Source organism: Numida meleagris, chromosome 2 (assembly GCF_002078875.1).
Source record: "Numida meleagris isolate 19003 breed g44 Domestic line chromosome 2, NumMel1.0, whole genome shotgun sequence".
Lineage (NCBI taxonomy): Eukaryota > Metazoa > Chordata > Aves > Galliformes > Numididae > Numida > Numida meleagris.
The window spans coordinates 1457528-1475164 of NC_034410.1; the positions used below are offsets into that span (position 1 = coordinate 1457528).

The window sequence follows — 17637 nt, forward strand, 5'->3', positions numbered from 1 at the left end:
GTGCTGTGCAATCAATTCCCAGTTCTCCAGCTGAGGTTCAAACCTGGGAGAGCGCACGCCGAGCACCTGGCCAACAGAAACACGAGCACGAGCGGGTTTCCTTTTCCTTTCTTTTAATACAAATATCCTAAAGTAACCTGGCAGGAGGATGGGCCTAAAGGGAATGTCTCTTGGAATGAAACGTTGCGCTGCGGCTCAGGAATGATGCGATGAAGCGTCCAGGCAGGCTCCGCTCAGGACTTCCTGGATTCTTGGGCCTTCTGGATTTCCTGCAAGAAGACCAGGAGAACAGCTGAGCACCGTCACTTCTGGGAAGTTTCACAGATCTGCAGAGCAGGAGCCCCACGGAACGTGCCCCTGGAGCACAGCACCGAGGCTCCTGCGTAAGCGCTGCCCCTGGAACACAGCAGGGTGTTCCCTGCTCTTCCCAGCAGCACGCCCCTTCTGTGCTCTCCAGAGATGTATGCCTGTTCTGCCACTGCTCCAGGACTGAGCTGGATCCATTTCCCACTCTTAGGTCACCAAGCCACCATCACCCAGCAGCTCAAGCCGGATCTGCTGCTGGCACACTTCTGTGGCTGGCTGTGACCTGACTTCTCAGCACAGCAGGCAGGCTTACCCAGGGAGAAAGCAGCAAAGCCCCCCAGGACTCACCTCCAGGAGCAGCTCCTTCAATTCGGAATAGGCTTTTTCGAGATCATCATTAACAATGACCAAGTCAAAGAGGCCAGGCTCTTTACCTAGTGAAGGAGGCAAGGACAGAGGGCTTACAGAAGAACACGTTCCTTCCCTGTGCCATCTCTCGTGCACAATCTGAGCTCCTGCGGCGTTTTATTATCATTATTATTTCAGCCGCTGCTTATGCGCTTCTCTGCTCCCTGCCCTCAGGGAATTGCAATGGGAAACGATGCAGCATGATGCTTAGATCAAACCCAGCTAATGCCCAAACCCCGCCAGCGTTCCTCAGAGAAAAAAAAAAGTCAGATGTCTGTGCAGAAAACAGCTCCTCCATCCCCCGTGCACCCCTCTCCCTGGGCACTTTGCTCAAAGCCTCCCAAGACTTACTGAGTTCCAGATCTACACGGGCTGCAGTCAAACGCTTCCGTAGACTTTCTTCTGTCTCAGTCTGTCGGTCACGCAGTCTTTTTTCCTAAACCCAATGACAAACACATTAAAGAAATGTGTATCCCAAGTGGTGCATATGCAGGGAACACCCCCATCCCATCACCACAGCGGAGATATCTGCTACTGTCAGCAACAGCGGGCGTGACGTTAACACTCCGCAATAGGCCAGGGACCTCAATTCCAGCCCAAACCAGTGGCCAAGCTGGGCCTGGGTTCAGGATGTCTGATCCACAGCTCCAGATCCCATTCTCTTCTTCTCTCACCCCCTGTATTTGTCTTATTTTTGTTAACAGCCGTGCAGGTTCTGCTATGAGGTGACATCTGTCGGGCTTTGGAACCAGTACACTGTTGGCTTCCTCCTCCACCAGAAATGCAGGCTACTTGATTTACTCAGAGTGTGAGGGGAGAGTCAGCTCTGGGCACAGAGCTAGGGGTTCCTCCTGCCACATCTCCCCAGAGGAGATTCAGGTTGCACATTTGGAAAAATTTCTTCTTGGAAAAAGGGGTGATGCATTGGCACGGGCTGCCCAGGGACGTGGTGGGATCACTGACCCTGGAGGGGTTCAAGGACTGTGGAGATGTGGCACTGAGGGACGTGGCTGGTGGGCATGGTGGGGGTGGGCTGGGGTTGGACTTGGGGATCTCAGAGGTCATCTCCAACCTTAACGATCCCATGATACTCATGCCCAGATTCCTCTCTGAACCATGACAGTGATTCACTCCTCCCAGAGGCACAGTGCCATCATTACTCTGCAGGACCACATGAGAATGAAGGGGTGTAGGTTTTCCAGTGCTGCAGAGAGACAGCCTCCTAATGCTTAACTTCAATGGCTGGAAGCAAGCCTCATCACAAAATCTCCTTACCTCCCACTGTAAGCACAACTGATGTATTTGGAGCTCATAACCCAACACAAGCAACCACACTGACATGTGGAAACTAAAGGAGAGACCCAAATAACAAGGCAGTGCAAGGTTTCTCACGGGGACCCAGGCTGGGCAGAGCTAAGAGCGTGCTTGGAAACGTGTTCCCCACTCCCCCAGCCCTTCAGAGCATATCCCTTCAACAACAAAGGGGGGGGAACCCCCACCGCTTCAGAGCAGGACGCCGATTACCTCTAACCGCTTAACGGCAAAGGAAGGCGGCCGCTCACCAAGACGTCTATGGACGGAGGCTGCACGGAGATGTAGATGGGGTTCAGCTCTGTCTTCTTGATGTTCTTTACGCCTTGGATGTCAATGTCCAGGATGCAGATCTGGTTCTTGGCCTGAACAGCTTGCACCGCACCTTTACTAGGGAAAGACCAAACAGGGAAGGGGTCAGAGCCTCCAGCACAGCAGTGGGGTTCGGGGCCCCCCCAGCAGCAGGGCTGCACAGGGCTCCCATGTGCCCAAACTGCTGTGGGAGGGAAGAAAGTCTGCTCTGCTCTTTCCTTGAGTGTCCTCCAGGCTCCCGGGGTATTGCAGAGGGGCTGGCTCCTGCTAGAGGCTGGCAAAACCCTGATGGAGAGTGTGGAAATGGGTAACGTGACTACTCCACAAAGACTGTGGCTCAAGCACGGCCCATTAAGCTCCTCCATTTGACAAACACAGGAGCAGTCTCACTGAAGAACAGAGAACTTTCTTTCCTTGATTTCCATACCCATGCACTCTCCTGAAGGCTTAATGGATGCTTTGGGCTGTTTCTCAAGATGCACAAGCAAGAAGATTCTGTAATGGTTCTCTTATGTGCTCAAAGGTGGCTGCACCTTCCCACAAAGTGGGCTGTACACAACTGCCTCCAGCTTTTTCCTGAATACTTCCAGTTAGCCCTTGAAAAGCAGCAGCTCCATCCCTCTCCCAGTACACCAGAGGTGCCTGGATGAGCTCCTGCCCTATCAGGGCACTCCTCGGGCAGGATTTGTACAGTGCTGTGTGCAGGATCTCCTCCAAGACAAGGCTCAGTGGCACAAGAGCAACGCACAGTGCTAGGAGCTCAGAGGTGGCCACTGCAGAGATCTGGAGGGAGCTGAATAAGGAGTGGCAGCAGAGATAGGGAGAAAACATCCTACAGTCAGCCTTGAACCTGCTCGACTCCCTGCCTGTAATCAGGGCACCTCTTTGGATCTCTCTTTATGAACCTACGCTACCAAAATCCACCCTGTGATGGGAAGAGCGTTCTGCAGAGATGTGCTGAATACAGACTGCCTCCAACAAGCACTCCTGTCCCATCCTGCACCCTAGGGAATGAGGCAGAGCTCTGGCCAAGGAGGATTCCTTACCTCAGCACTCCTTTCCCAGCTCTCTCCAGCCCTGCTGCCTGGTTAACAGTGCCCCAGGCTGGAGAAGACAAAGCCTTCACCAGCACAAAGCACCCATGGGTGTCACACAGCAGATACTCGGGGCCACAGCACAGGTATCTGCAGGGCATGAGCAGAGCAAACTGTGGTAACACAGATGGAGAGCCCTCAGCCCATGGTAGCCACAGCCTCACTACAACTTCCTGCAGCCACAGCTGGAAAGGATGGAGGCAGCACGGAGCAGAAGGTGCCTCTCGGAGGGATACAAAGAGCCAAAAATGAGGAAAGCAGGAAAGATCTGGGGGAAGCTGTGAGCCCTGAAAAAGCCCAGAGATGAGCAAGGGAGGAGCACAGCACACCTGTGAGGAGTGCTGCCCACACCAGACAGAAGGGCAGAGCAGGCAGACAGGCAGCCCATCTGCACAACTGACCTGCAGGGGTGGCAGGGACCGCTGCCCGCAGAGATGCTGCTGTCACGGGGTCACACAGGCACAAGGGGATGGCTGGCAGCTCTCCTGCCATGGTTGTCCCACAGCACAGGTCACTTAAACCCCAACAGGAAGGGGAAAGCTGCAGCCATGCTGTGAGACCAGCACTGTGCCCTGTACAAATACAAGGATTTGCTGCCTTGCCCAAGGGAGCAGGAGCAAGAGCCCAGACCTGAGCATCAGCCACAGCAAATCCATAAGATCTCGTGCCTCTGCCCTGATTGCAGCCTGTGATTTAAGGCAGCTTCCAAGAAGTCCTGGTTTCTGTGGGCTAACCAACCACGATCCCTTGACTCTTTCAGGGCTCTTAAAGAAATTAACGTAGGTATTAAGTATCATTAGCTGGTAAGATTTAGGGAGCACAACGGATTGGCAAAAACTTAAAGCTCTGATAAGCACGAGGGACTCTCCAATTTATCACACATCTCATCAGAAATATCCACAGGCACCTGTATGGAAAATGGAGGCTTGGATAGCTTCACTACGTATTTTGTTTGCCAACGGGTATTTAACGTTTTGGGTCAATTTCTGACCTGAGTTAATTTCAGCCTCCCATGCTACACGCTCAGTGTGAATACACAGAAGGAACTGAAGAAGGACACGTACCCCTCATCCCTCTCTGCTCTGCCCAGGGTCAGCCAAACCGACACATTCTGGGCTCATTCCAATACAATCCTGTTTTTCAGAAGGTTTTCAGGTCCCCCATCTCCTCCTAGTAACTTCTGACTCGTGTTTGCCCTTTCCACCCACGTCTGATTGAGTTTCGTGGGAATCAGCTGCAGAAAGGAGCCCTCTCAGCAGCCACCCAGAGGGAAGGGCACCGCCATGCCCTGGAAGCACAGCAGACACCTGAGAGCCACCACCTCCTCTGCACCAAGCAGAGTGGATTAAGCATGACACACACGAAGGAAGGGAGCCTGTCCTACACACCATAAACCCAGGGATTAAGGAGTCTGAACTTGGCTTCTCCTTGGTGCTGGGTATTTGAGGTAAATGATGAGCTGTCAGGTTGGGTTTCTCTGGCCCAATGAGCAATGCTGAAAGCACTGAGGCCAAAGCAGAGACCAAGCTCCTCTACCAGCTTCAAGGGGCCAAGGCCAGATCCCTGAAAGTCAGCCCTAGCTGACTTCATAGAATCACAGAATGGCCTGGGTTGAAAAGGACCTCAAAAATCATCTACTCTCAACCCCCCTGCTGAGTGCAGGGTCACCAACCACTAGACCAGGCTGCCCAGAGCCACGTCCAGCCTGGCCTTGAATGCCTCCAGGGACGGGGCATCCACAACCTCCTTGGGCAACCTGTTCCAGCACATCACCACCCTCTGAGTGAGAAACTTCCTCCTAATATCTAACCTAAACCTCCCGTCTCAGTTTAAAACCATTCCCCCTTGTCCTACTGCTATCCACCCTTGTAAACAATCGTTCCCCCTCCTGTTTATATTCTCCCTTCAAGCATTGGAAGGAATTCCAGGTGGCTGTCTTTCATTCAACCAATTAAATCTCTCAGACATATTTTAACTTCCCTCCTTACCACGTCCTTTGCTGTATCACCACAATTTCCTAACAATAATTACATAAGATATTTGACTTCTAATTAACATTGCTGCTTAACGTTTTATTGATCTTCAGCTCCGATGCCCGGAGCAATGCTATTTTCAAATCCACCTAACTCTTTAACCACAGTCAAGGGTGGCACGCAACACATCTACATGTAATCAGCCACTTTACTAAAGAAGCACTCCTACTTGCTTCACAGCAGCCAATGGAGATGCCAGCCCTTCTGCCCCCAGATTTACCACATTCAGACTGCTAGGTAACGTGGGATGGGCGGGCAGGAAGCATCCCCAAGTTAAAACACTTTCTCTTCCAGCATGGTCTCAGCTCCCCACACCACCCGGGCTCAGGTCTGCATCGCGTACCTCGTCCCATACATATTTCCTGAGAACTCCGCGTGCTCGATGAATTCACCAGCATCGATTTCTTTCTTCATTTCCTCTCTGGTCACAAAGTGGTAATCTGGAAACAGGGAAAAGAAGCAGAAATCAGAAGCTTGAAAGGCAAACTTCAAGGCCAAAGAGAACACGCACGGATGCTCAGGGCAGACGCACCTGAAAATCTGCTTCAGACAACCTTGGCAGACTGGAGATATCTACCTTCCAATCAACACATACAGCATTCCCTCTGCACCCCAACTGACCAGACACCTGCTCCAGTGCTTCTGGAACACTGTGTGGCCAGGCACGCTGCTGTGCGCTCTTCTTCATGCCCCCTCCCCTTCCTTGTGCAGTGGGAAACTCCCCTGCAAGCCTGGAACGCGTCACAGCGGGACGGCCAAGGGCAGTGATTTGAAAGCATTTGTGATTAAAGACTAGAATGGGGAAAAGAGAGAGTGAGAGACACGAAAGGGAAGATCAGGTATAGAAGAACAGAACTGCTTCTCTGTCTTTCGTTGAAATGTCTCCCTTTCACTTCACAATGAAGGCTCCCTTTGGCAATTAAGTGCAAAACTCATTTGTTTCTTTCTGAAATACGGAAACAAACCAGAAAAGCATCTAGTCAGCTGCACACAAGCTAGGAACTCAGATAAAGGCATCTCATTAGGCAGGTGCATCTCCCAAAACACTGTGCCTTCGATGCATCTAACCAGAGATGCTTGGCACTTGGGAAATCATGCCACTCAGTGTTCACATATGGACTGGGGTGCTTAAACTGAGAACCCCACATTGAAAAATCTTGGTCACTGTGCCAAAGAAAGAGAGCCTAGAAAAACTGGGAGCATACGCTCTGCCTCACTTAGCATTTCAGTGCTTAATTCTATTTTAGTTTTGTTCTGCCATATCCATCCCTCTTCAGTTCCTCTCTCCAGTGCACAGCCTGTGCTGCAGAACAGCGGGCACTACGGTCTCACGGCCACTGAGGTCAAAACCAAAAGGTACCTAAGTACAAATATGTCATTACTGGACACTCACTCACTTCTGCCTACAGAAACAGACCCTACAAGCACAAACACGGGACCACAACTTACCTGCAGTTCCCATTAAAAAATGTTTTCAGAGCAATAATTTCTTGAGTCTGGTGAGACATGCCCAGTTACAACACACTCACCTTTGCCATTTACTTCTCCGGGTCTTGGCTGCCTCGTTGTATCTGCAAGCAAAAAAACAGCCTTGGAAACTGCAGGAACAAGGAAGTAGTAGTATAAAAGACATAAGAGCACCACCACATATAGAAATTAATCACTTTGTAAGCTGATCCACTGCCAAAAGTGATCAAAGCTTTTGGAATCAGCTACACCACATCCACAACTGGCCTTTAACTGAAGAATCCTATGTAATCTGAAAGCAGTCATGACTGTTAGGTGCAAAGCAGGCAGCCTGGGTCTTACAGACTGGGTTTAGCTTCCCATTCTGCCACAGACCTCCCGTGTAATCCTGGACGTGCTACTCAGATCCCTGCCTCGGTGCAGGGGAATTAGCCATGTCCTACTTTGCAAAGTTATCCTCGTTGGAAAAGATTAAGCAGCACCTACAGAGATGCTTAAAATAGCCAGATTTCAAGAGCAAGGGCAAAGTGCTGCATGAAGCAGGCGAATAAGTCAGGCTGCCTTTGAAGCCTGTTGGAAGTCGTTCAAACTCACATTATTTTAAGAAGATGCTCTGCAAACCACAAGAAATCTGATGGTCAGCGTGGAAGGCAACGCCAGTTATTTTATTTAGGACTGGCATGAATTAAGCTAGTGCAGTAAGGCAAGCAGGTGAATGAGCTGAGCGTGCAGCCCAAACTTTGAGGGTCATCTTTAAGGTGTCACTAAGGGAAAAGGAAACAACATTTGTCTCACAACAAGCAAGCTGCCTAAGGAAAATTCTCTGTACCCTGCTGTGGCTACCAAGAACAGTTTGCACAGCAACACCTGGCGTTGCATTGACACCCTACAGCCCCTTTCAAAAGGGCCACGGAGAGCAGCACACCCTTCTGCAGAATTCAGTGGGAGACAGAGGGGATTTCAAACAGCTCTGCTCATGTAAATGGCTGGTTGGCACGTGTGAGCATATCACCTGCACGGGGAATTATGCAGTGCTGGTGGTTATCTTGCAAATCCCTCAACCTGTGCTCGTTTTGTCCTAAGCCAATGTCCCCTTCCCAGAGGCTCCCAGGGATGGAGAAGCTGCACTCACCCATCTGCCTTGTGTCAGAGGATGCAACATTCAAACACTGCAAGCCACATCTCCCACGACTAAAGGAGACGTTTTCTTGGGTATTTGCCAGGTGGATGCAGCATTCAGCACTGCCTGCAGCCGGGTGTGAGTGGACCATGTCAGCAAGCCAGGGCTATTTTCACATTACAAGGAACCACATTAGGCCGAATAAAGGTCCCTTGCACTCATTTAAAGACACCAAAAGCCCACAAAGATGCAGGCAAAGAAGAGAAGCCTGTTATATGGGACACAAACACAGGTACAGAACCTCTGGGCTCGTGGCCCCAACCTTCTCCACTGCCCTTCCAGAGGCAATCAGATACTCACGAGAGACACTGAAGCCGAAGATGTTCTCGTAATCTTTAAACAATTTCTTTATCAAAGTGCTCTTCCCTGCACCTGATGGGCCACTCAGAACCACCGGCCTCGGTCCCTGCATGGCTACAAAGACAAACAAACACATGGCTGGTTAGAAACACGTAGAAAACACAGGTGCAGGTTCCCAGTGGCATCTCAAGGCCACAAGTGCCTCTGTCCTCTATCATCCGATACAAGTTTCTACTGAAAAATGATAGGTGATGAGAAATTAGAAGATGAGAGCTGATGGGAAACATGGGGGAGTGCAGGAAATACCGGGGAAATCCGAAGAACAATTAGGTCAGCAAACTTTCTGCAAACAGTGGAAGCTGCCACCTCTGCACTGAGGAGAAAGGGCCTCAGCCTGGCCCAGAGGGGCTGGATTTGAAAAGCTGACGATGAGGCCACCAGCAATGCAGCAGGACAGCTTCACCCTGTATTGCTTCTGGCCCCGGTCTGCACATATAACACATGGGAAATAAACCTCAAATCCCTGCAGCAGCGCCTGGGCACAGCTGTGTCCGGGGGCACAGGCACCAGCTGCACCCTGCAGCACAAACTGCAGCTGGAGGTGTGGCAACAAGCAAGAAGGGCTTGGCTCCCAGCAAAGAAACAAGGCAGCCTTGGGTCACATCGATCTCTCTGCGGTTGTTTCTTCAGCCAGAGGGAAAAAGAATGGGCGTTTTCATGCGCCTGCCCCTCTGGGGAAGAAGAACAGTTAATTATTAACATGTGAACGAGGAGGAAATTTCTGTAGTACAGTGTGGGGTTTTCTCTGGGGACTGTCATCCACCAGGAGCAAGTGGGCAGCTTCTAAGGCAGGGGTGATACCAAGAGCAGGACAAATCCAACAGGTCTGTTTTTCCTCCTTAAAACCCACTCCCTTCCACAAGCAGCAAAGCCCCCAGGGGCATCTCTTTAGCCTCACCAGCTGGGTCTGGCCCAAGGAGCACTCAGCAGACAGACAGGGTAATGCCTTTCCGTTTTAAATTAGATCATAGCAATGTCACCCTGACCTTGCAAATCACTTTTCAAAGAGCCTTAAGCCACACGCAGCCTCTTACAAAAGCAGCTGCAGCCAGGGATGGGGCAGCTGGCTTATCTGGCCCTGCTGCCTACCTGACCCGAGCCAGGTCCCTCCTTATCCCCAGATCCCTGCTGCACGGCCCTGTGATCTCAAAGACACCTACTGGGCAGCACAACAGCCAGCAAATCATGAGTTCTCCCTCTGATCCCCGAGACAGATATTGATACAGAAAATCTACAGTCTGAGCAGCAGCTAATGCATACATGGCCATAAAAACACCCAGGTTCAGTCACCAGCTGTCAAGGAACTGTTTTGTTGCTGCAAGTGTCCTTTGGTTGCTGCAGGCTTAGTCGCACCCTACGTACTTCACCATGCTGCTGAGTTAGGCTCCATCATCCAAAAAAAAAAAAAAGTATAAATGATGAACAAATCTTTAGGAAGTCCTCTTGGGTACAGACCTGGGCTGCTCTTCCCCGAGCCTCTGAGAATTTCCAGATATCCCAGGTTTTCCCTAACTGCTCAATACAGAAAGAGAACACCCTCCTGCACCTCCCCACCGAACTCCCACTCAATGCCTGGAGCAGGGAAGCAATGCTGCCCTTGCTGACTTTTCTGTAGCATCTGTCTCTTCTTGTCCCTCCCACTCATTAAACAGACAGGAGAGCATCAGCCAACCCTAATAACACTGCAAAAGAGAAACACCCCAGCCAGGATGCTGCTCTCCTCTCCTTCCCCTTGAGATTTCTACCCTCTATCAGGCAAACAGGAACGCAAAGCTGCTCAAATCACTTGTGATTAATGCATCCAAGCCCAGGGAAACTGGGAAGAGGAACAGGCATGGTACCCTCTGAGTGCTGGCTACGACTTCCAGTGCACCCCTACCTTTTGCTCCTGCTCCTTCACAGCCAAGCCCAGCTCCTCGCAGCAGTGACAGGTTCCCAGTCTGAGCGGGCAGGCAGCGAGCTGGGCTATTTGTGAGCTGCCTCGTTACCGAGCTGCAATTTTAAGACAGCCAATGAAAACTGCTCGCTGATCTTTAATCTCCTCTTGTGCTTTCTGCTCCACTCCCCGCTCTCCTGGCAGGTAAAGTCACAGTCAAGCACCATTAACAAGCTGACGGGTGCCAGCACACGCTGGCACGGCCGTGGCACACGCTGCCTTTGGGATTTCACCTTCTGCAGAAAGTGTTCTTCTTCTTTTGGACTGAAGTTGGCGTGGCTGCTGCTTCCAGCCACTGCTCAACCTCAGCTCGGTGATGAACGGAACTGTCCACAATGACAACATGAATTCTGTTCCTTGCCCAGACCTCCACCCACCACTTTCCAGCCCCTCTGCAGTGGGACACAGCACGAGCTCTCTGCCTGAAACTGCCCCACTTTGGCTAAAATAATACAATATCAGAACAAAGGCTTGAGAAATGGACTCGTGAGAACCTAATGAGGTTCAAAAAGGTCAAGTGTAACATGCTGCCCCTGGGTTGGGACAATCCCAGATGTGCATACAGACTGGGAGAACTCACTGAGAACAGCCCCGGAGAAGGGTTTGGGGGTCCTGGTGGATGGAATCCAGACACGAGCCAGCAGTGTTCTCTTGCAGCCTGGAAAGCCAACAGTATCTCATTTATTGAGGGTATTCTATTGGCCTCATCAACCCTGGCAAGGCACAGGGGTTAGAACCAGGTGATCTTTAAGGTCCCTTCCAACCTAAGCCAGCTTATGATTGTATGATTCCAAGGTGCTCAGCTCAGGCGCCAGCTGCTCACAGACCACAGCTCTGCCACAAAACCCATCACAGAGGTGGTGACACTCGGCAACACCAGGAGTCAAATCCCAGGTCTGCACAGGGCAGAGCAGTGACCTGGTCCCACATCCCCAGGGAATGCCTAGCCTGGCCAACCTCAACCTCTTACTCTGGCTTTTGTGTTTCTACAAGCCTCCTTTAAAGCCTAAAGCCTCCGAAATTCTCAGTGGACAGGACTAAGTTTCCTTACAATCTTCTATTGGAGGGTCTTGACTTTGTAACACACCCTTTCATCAGATGCCAAATGCTCTGCCCATTGCCCAGTGCAAATGCCAACCCCCTCCCTCCCCCCAAAAAACACCCCAGTTTTCCTCTTCAGGACATGTGGATGTTAAGGGTCTTACACCTCTGGTGTTATTTAACTGAAAGCCAGGGGTGCCAGCCTGCTGCTGAGGTCCTGGTTTGCAATGAAGGCTGCTGGCACTAGGCTGCGAGAGGGAGGAAGGCTGCAGGGGAACCACTCAAGGATGGCAAGGCAGGGAGCCGTGCCCTGAGGATGTGGATTCCTTTGTATTTGATCTGCATGACGCTGCTCCACCTTCTGCAGCCCCACCCTTTACTTGACTCCTTTTTTTTTTTCTCCCACAGAAATACCCAGAAGTGAGAAAAGACACGTGTTGCAATCACAGGGCTCACTTCTTTAAAAAGGCTGAAAATAAACTCAAGGACTGACAGGTGTTTACCCCTGCCTGCCTCCCTCCAAACGTATCCCTTCTTCTTTGCTTGAGACCTCTGCAAGCAGAACAAAACAAGACAATATACAGGGAAAAAAAACACCCCATCAATTTTCACTGCCAGCTGAAGGGGCCAAGCCCTCTGTGGGCAGCAATCAGCGAGCATCCAGCTGGCAAACTGGGAATCCAGCTGGTGTGGAACAAAACCAGCTGGGCACGTGTTTTTGAAAGGTGTTCACTGCTCTGCAAAGCACAGTTCCAGCAGTGCTGCAGCTCGGACAAGTGAGCGTCTTTGTACCTGCTCTCACCTCTCCTGTGATTCTTCCTCTGGCTACATCTCGCTCAGCAAGCCACCTGCAGGCTTCATCACTCTCAGTCCCATGCTGCTGAATGACTGGGAGAGCAGCCCAGCAAAAGCAACACTGCGATCACTTGTCCCTGGATGAAGAAAAAGAGTTCTGTGGTCTTGGACCGAATGGACACAGTGAGATCAGTGATGGGATGGACCCCAAGGAATCACTCATAGGAAAGAGCCAGGCTGCACCTTGATACTACTGCATCAATAGGGGTTTTCAGCCCCACAGATCCTGCCAGGCAGTGTTTCTCTCCTTCTGACAGCCTGAAGCCATCAAAACCCACAAGAAAAGCACTGAAGAAGCCTGAGAAAGCCCAGATTTAGTGGGCATGGGGCTTATTAAACCTCTTGTTTGGCTTCCAGCCCAGTGAGGCATCCACGTGTCACGTTTCAGACTTACAGGTGTATTCTGAGCACGAGTTTTATTTTTATCCCCCCCCTTTGCTCAGATTTTGGCACTTTCAGAGCAGTCGATTCCCAAACACAGAGCACAGAGGATCTCTCCTGAAGTGGTTTTGAACCCAGCCTAACCACCACGGGCCCTAAAAACCCACAGCACTGTGGTTTTGCAGCTGCAGACGAAGGCCACACAGATCCTGTCGGGCCACAAAACGATACGGGGAGCAAACAAGAAGCACTCAGGAAACCATCCCAAAGGCAAGGAGCAAACCTCAGTCTGGTCCTGCTTGCTACAGTCGCACTGAATTTCAGGAGGACAAAGGACAGACCTCACTAAGAGTTAAACATAATCAATGTTGATTAGAAGATTTAACGAGAAGGTAAAGCCCCCTTACAAAGGAGAAAAGCAGCTTAAAGGACAGTTTGTCGGGAACCCCAGCTAAGGTCTCCTGGATTAGGAATAAAATCCCATTCCCTATTTTTAGCATGTTCTCCATGAACTCCTACCTCCTCCTTTCTAACTTGTAGAAATGTTTTTTTTTTTTAACAGCTGCTGGGTGCACAATCATTAACCAGGAACCACGGGAGCTATGCAGAACAGGGCTCAGGGGACATCCTACCTGAATGCACCGTGGGTTATTTTAATAAAAGCCCTGACTCGCTTCTACCCTTCCTCCAAACTTTTTCTCTGCCCTCTCGAGCGCTTCCACTTGCGACACATGAGAAAGGAAGGGCAGCTTTCCATCAGCTGCTTCTACAGAACCACACCTGAGCACCAGCCCAGCAATCAGCTGGCCACATGAAACAAGTGGTAATGAGGATTCAACACAACGAGGCCGCTAATCAAGAGCGGGCACGCAGCGCAATATCTCCTGCCTTTGTTATTTCTGTATGGGGATTTGTCTGACCCACAGGTGGAAATTCCTTCCTCCTTCACAGAGAAGCACTAAGCAGGAGCTGAGCAACCCCACGCAGCTGTGCCAGCCGCTGGTGGGCACCGAGCCACGTTTCACCTGCAAACAATTACCAAAAAGTGCTAATTTAGAATCACAGAATCGCTCAGGTTGGAAAAGACCTTCAAGATCATCAAGTCCAACCACAACCTAACCATACTACCCTAGCTCTAACAACTCACCGCTAAATCATGTCCCTGAGCACCACATCCAGACTGTTTTTAAACACATTCAGGGATGGTGACTCCACCACCTCCCTGGGGAGCCTGTTCCAGTGCTTCACAACCCTTTCTGGAAAGAAGTTTTTCCTCATATCCAACCTAAACCTCCCCTGGTGCAGCTTGAGGCCATTTCCCCTTGTCCTGTCACCTGTCACCAGTGAGAAGAGACCAGCCCCGCTCTCACTGCCATCACCTCTCACATATTTGAAGGGAGCAGTGAGGTCTCCCCTCAGCCTCCTCTTCCCCACACTAAACAGCCCCAGTTCCTTCAGTCTCTCTTTGTAGGGCATATTCTCCAAGCCCTTCCCCAGCCTTGTTGCCCTTCTTTGGACCTGCTCCAGCACCTCCATGTCCTTTCTGTACTGAGGTGCCCAAAACTGAACACAGTACTCGAGATGGAGCCTCACCAGTGCCTAATACAGGGGCAGGATGACTTCCCTAGTCCTGCTCATCACCCCATTCCTGATCCCAGCCAGGATGCCATTGGCCTTCCTGGCCACACTGCTGGCTCACATTCAGCCCATGTCCATCAGCACACCAAGCTCCCTTTCCATCAGGCAGCTTTCCAGCCACTCCTCCCCAAGCCTGTAGGGTTGCCTGGGGTGGCTGTCACCAAAACGCAGGACCCAACACTTAGCCCTACTGAAACTCATACGGTTTACCTCAGCCCATCGACCCAGCCTACCCAGGTCCGTCTGCAGCACCTTTCTACCCTCCGGCAGATCAACACTCCCTCCCAACTTTCTGTCACTGCTGTGAGGCCCTGCTGCCTCGGGATGGGCTGGGGCCGGACGGGCACTGCGGCCCCTCCCGACCCGAGCCCGCCGCCCTCAGCGCGCATCCCCTCCCTCACACACACCCACCCACCTCCTCGGGAGGCCGACCCCCTCCCCTCGCCCGTTCCACCCACGCAGGGCCCGCTCCCTCAACTCGGGCCGCCGCCGCTCACCCGCCGCCCGGGCGATGGCCCCATGCAGCCGCCGCCAGCTCATGAGGGGAGAGCGGGGGGGAAAGGGGAAGGGCGGAGCGGCCCGAGGCGCTGGGGGTTCCCGTCGGCCCCTGCTGACGTCACGCGGGGCGGCCAGGCGGGAAGCGGCGCCGCTGGGTGAGGTCACGTGAGTGGGGCAAACCATGAGCGCGGCGTGGGGGGGGGAAGGGGGGGGTAACACGTGCTTTGTCCGTCAGCGGGCGGCGGTGTGAGGAGTCGGAACAAACGGAGGTTGTGGGTTGGAGCACCGCGGTGCTGGGCAGTGATGGCGGGGACAGCGCTGTTATGGGAGGCGGGGGGAGGGCATTACCCCGCGCTGAACCATTGTGGGTTGTTTGTATGGGGGGGTTGGAGACTGCGTCGGGCCAAACCATTGCGGGAGTGGGGGTGGGGGGGGGCGCCATCTTTGGGCTGGAGCGCCGTGGGGGTGGGCGCCATCTTGGGGCCGGTGTGGGGGGTTGGGCGCCATCTTGGGGCGGGTGTGAGGGGTGGACGCCATCTTGGGGCCGCTGTGGGGGTGGTCGCCATCTTGGGGCTGGGGGCTGGGGCCGTCCCTGCGCTCTGCTGTGGGGATGTCACCACACGCCATCCATCCCCTGGTCCCGTTCTCAGCTCTCTTTGTCCCCAGGTTGTCCCCAAGAGGCAGCGCTACGTCCCCTCACACAGAGCACAATGGCAGCGGTGTGGAGAGCGCTGAGGTGAGAGCGGTGTTTGGCCCTTGGGAGCCCCAAGCTGGGATTTGAAGGGCAGGTTCGTCACCCACTGTGTGGCAATCAACCCTCACGCTCTCAGGAGAAACGTTATTTATTTCGGGATTGGCCAGGCCTGGTGCTTGGTGCTTTCCCACAGACCAAGCTCACGCACTAAACTGTTGACACAGTATTTATTCGCAGAAGCTGCGAAATTAGTAATTTTCCAGTTCTCACGATGATTGGTTGCAGTTTTTCCTACAATTATAACACTGTTGGTTGTATACTTCCACATGTGCTTAGGGTCTTTGCCTGGATGTGATTTCTAGTGCTATAATGAAGGCACTGCAGCGAAGGATTTGTGGCCCGTGGGTTTTCTTTACAAGTTGGCAACGTACCCCCAAAGTATCACAGAATCATTAAGGCTGGAAAAGACCGCACCTCATTAATGTTCCCTTCAAGGCCTCCTGCCTCTGGGCAGTTGTTGCTTAACGAAGCTAAATATTTATTCTTCTGACACCTCGTGCAATGGTAGCCCTGTTTGAGTAGAAGTAGCTCTTTATTACCTTCATCAGCGACGCTGACCGTGGGATCAAGCGCACTCTCAGCAAATTTATGGGTGACACCGAGCTGTGTGGTGTGGTTGCTCTGGGGGTACAGGTGGATGGCAGCTGGGCACGAGCCAGCACTGTGCCCTCCCACCCCTAAAGCCAACCGCAGCCTGGCTGCATCCAGAGCCTCGTGGCCAGCAGGGCGAGGGAGGGGGGTCTGCCCCTCTGCTGTGCTCTGTGAGACCTCACCCGGAGTGCTGCGTCCAGATGGGGTTAGGATGAGGGCTAGGGCAGCGAGGCAATGGCACAGGTTGCCCAGAGAGGTGGTGGAGCTCCATCCCTGCAGACACTCAAGCTCAGCGGACGGGGCTGCGAGCACCTGATGGAGCTAGGGCTGTCCCCTTCAAAGCTCCCTTCTAACTTTCTGTGTTCTATGATGGCTTTGCCTCCCCGCAGCGCCCTGCGGCCCCACGCCGTGCCCCGCTCCCTGCACACCGCCTGCAGCCTCCACAACTCCAACCGCACCTCCGTCACCCACCTCCGCCGCCAGGTGTACGGCCGCCTCTACCCGCTGCTCCTGGTCCGCACCGACGGCTCCACCGTCCACATCCGCTACAAGGAGCCCAAGAAGATCCTCATGGTAAGGGACTCGCCCTCGCCGACTCAGTCGGGCAGTCAGGGCTTGGTGTTGGTTTGGGTGCTGCAGCCTCACTCTCTTCCGTCGTTTTTTTCCGTAGCTGCCCGTGGACAGCAGCACGCTGCCCGAGGCGGAGCGCAAGGCCCGGCTGCGGCGGCAGTTCCCCAGCAAGCTCCGAGCCAGGCAGGAGGAGGCCCTGGAGGAGCTGGACTTGGAGAAATACAAGAAATTTTGGAAGAAGTGAGAGACGCGGGTTTGGGCTCACCCCACCAAGATCCCCTACCGAGCAGTGGCTGACGGACTGTGATGTCACCACCGCAGAAATAAAGAGAAAAACGATTTTGTTGAGAGTTTATTTTGGGTTTTCCAGTGGTTTTGCTTCATTTCACGCCTCCTCCGGGCGGCTCAGGGCAGCATGGTCCCTACCCCCCCCCCTCCCCCCGCTCACTGCAGTGGTACCGCCCGCCTCCCCTCCCGGCCCGGTGGTAGCGCCCGGGGCGGGGCTGCACTGCGCGGGCCCCGCGGCCCGGAGAGGTGCGTGCCGGGGTTGGAGGGCTGGGGAGGGGAGGGGGGGGGTCTGGCGTTGGGCCGTTTTCCTTTCCAACTCCTCCGTGCTCTCGGGTGTGCGGCCCCGGCCTTGGGGTCGCGGTTTCCCCCCCCTCCGTCCCATACCGCTGGGCGGCCTCCCCCGGCCGCGCAGCCCTCCCCCTTGGGCTGTCCTAACTCATGCAAACCCCTATTGCCAGCAGCCTAGGTAACCCCCCCCCAACTTACGCAACCCCCGTTGTCCGCTTATGTGCCCCCCTCTAACCCATGCGAGCCCATTTCCAGCCCATGCAATCCCCAATGGGTTGTGCAACCACCCCCTCCCAATCACACAACCGCCTCCAACCCCCCCCCCC

At 53.2% G+C, this 17637-nt stretch overlaps 4 protein-coding genes across 11 annotated transcripts in view; 2 read left to right on the forward strand and 2 right to left on the reverse strand.

Moving 5' to 3' along the window:
* Positions 1 to 182, reverse strand: part of GJC2 (gap junction protein gamma 2) — a 32290-nt gene extending 32108 nt beyond the window's left edge. The window contains exon 1 of the mRNA XM_021388330.1: positions 44 to 182. The gene's annotated coding sequence lies outside the window, so the exon portion shown is untranslated. The remainder of the gene's footprint in view (positions 1 to 43) is intronic.
* On the reverse strand, positions 97 to 14953 carry GUK1 (guanylate kinase 1). 4 transcript variants are annotated; one of them, XM_021388343.1, is made up of 9 exons: positions 14820 to 14953; positions 12251 to 12380; positions 8412 to 8525; positions 6994 to 7035; positions 5808 to 5904; positions 2277 to 2415; positions 1066 to 1150; positions 655 to 740; positions 97 to 269 (listed from the first exon to the last, which is right to left on the reverse strand). In XM_021388343.1, the coding sequence occupies exons 3-9, from the start codon at positions 8521 to 8523 to the stop codon at positions 234 to 236; spliced, it is 597 nt and encodes a 198-aa protein (XP_021244018.1). In that variant the 5' UTR covers positions 8524 to 8525; positions 12251 to 12380; positions 14820 to 14953; the 3' UTR covers positions 97 to 233. The 4 variants fall into 4 exon arrangements, with proteins under 4 accessions (XP_021244018.1, XP_021244019.1, XP_021244014.1 ...); XM_021388344.1 differs by having other exon boundaries at positions 12241 to 12380; XM_021388339.1 differs by lacking the exon at positions 12251 to 12380 and having other exon boundaries at positions 14820 to 14952.
* MRPL55 (mitochondrial ribosomal protein L55) lies at positions 14824 to 17090 on the forward strand. Of its 4 annotated transcripts, none has more exons than XM_021388346.1 (4): positions 14824 to 14975; positions 15487 to 15556; positions 16555 to 16738; positions 16836 to 17090. In XM_021388346.1, the coding sequence occupies exons 1-4, from the start codon at positions 14834 to 14836 to the stop codon at positions 16977 to 16979; spliced, it is 540 nt and encodes a 179-aa protein (XP_021244021.1). In that variant the 5' UTR covers positions 14824 to 14833; the 3' UTR covers positions 16980 to 17090. The 4 variants fall into 4 exon arrangements, with proteins under 4 accessions (XP_021244021.1, XP_021244024.1, XP_021244023.1 ...); XM_021388349.1 differs by having other exon boundaries at positions 14910 to 14985; XM_021388348.1 differs by lacking the exon at positions 14824 to 14975 and adding an exon at positions 14999 to 15089.
* Positions 17183 to 17637, forward strand: part of C2H1orf35 (chromosome 2 C1orf35 homolog) — a 3886-nt gene continuing 3431 nt past the window's right edge. Inside the window, exon 1 of one of the 2 annotated variants that reach the window (XM_021388337.1) lies at positions 17183 to 17269. The gene's annotated coding sequence lies outside the window, so the exon portion shown is untranslated. Of the gene's footprint in view, positions 17270 to 17294; positions 17490 to 17637 lie in introns of those variants that run through there. The other variant, XM_021388338.1, reaches the window with a different exon arrangement.

What these genes read in the sequence shown, in the direction of transcription:
- MRPL55 (XM_021388346.1), top strand. Translation starts at nt 14,834, where the DNA reads ATGGCCCCATGCAGCCGCCGCCAGCTCATGAGGGGAGAGCGGGGGGGA. An exon ending in GCGGGAAGCGGCGCCGCTGG is followed by an intron (nt 14,976 to 15,486) that starts GTGAGGTCACGT and finishes CTTTGTCCCCAG; the next exon opens with GTTGTCCCCAAGAGGCAGCG. An exon ending in AGCCCAAGAAGATCCTCATG is followed by an intron (nt 16,739 to 16,835) that starts GTAAGGGACTCG and finishes TTTTTTCCGTAG; the next exon opens with CTGCCCGTGGACAGCAGCAC.
- GUK1 (XM_021388339.1), bottom strand. Translation starts at nt 14,862, where the DNA reads ATGAGCTGGCGGCGGCTGCATGGGGCCATCGCCCGGGCGGCGG. An exon ending in GGCCATCGCCCGGGCGGCGG is followed by an intron (nt 8,526 to 14,819) that starts GTGAGCGGCGGC and finishes TTGTCTTTGTAG; the next exon opens with CCATGCAGGGACCGAGGCCG. An exon ending in CGGAGAAGTAAATGGCAAAG is followed by an intron (nt 5,905 to 6,993) that starts GTGAGTGTGTTG and finishes CCCTGTTTCCAG; the next exon opens with ATTACCACTTTGTGACCAGA.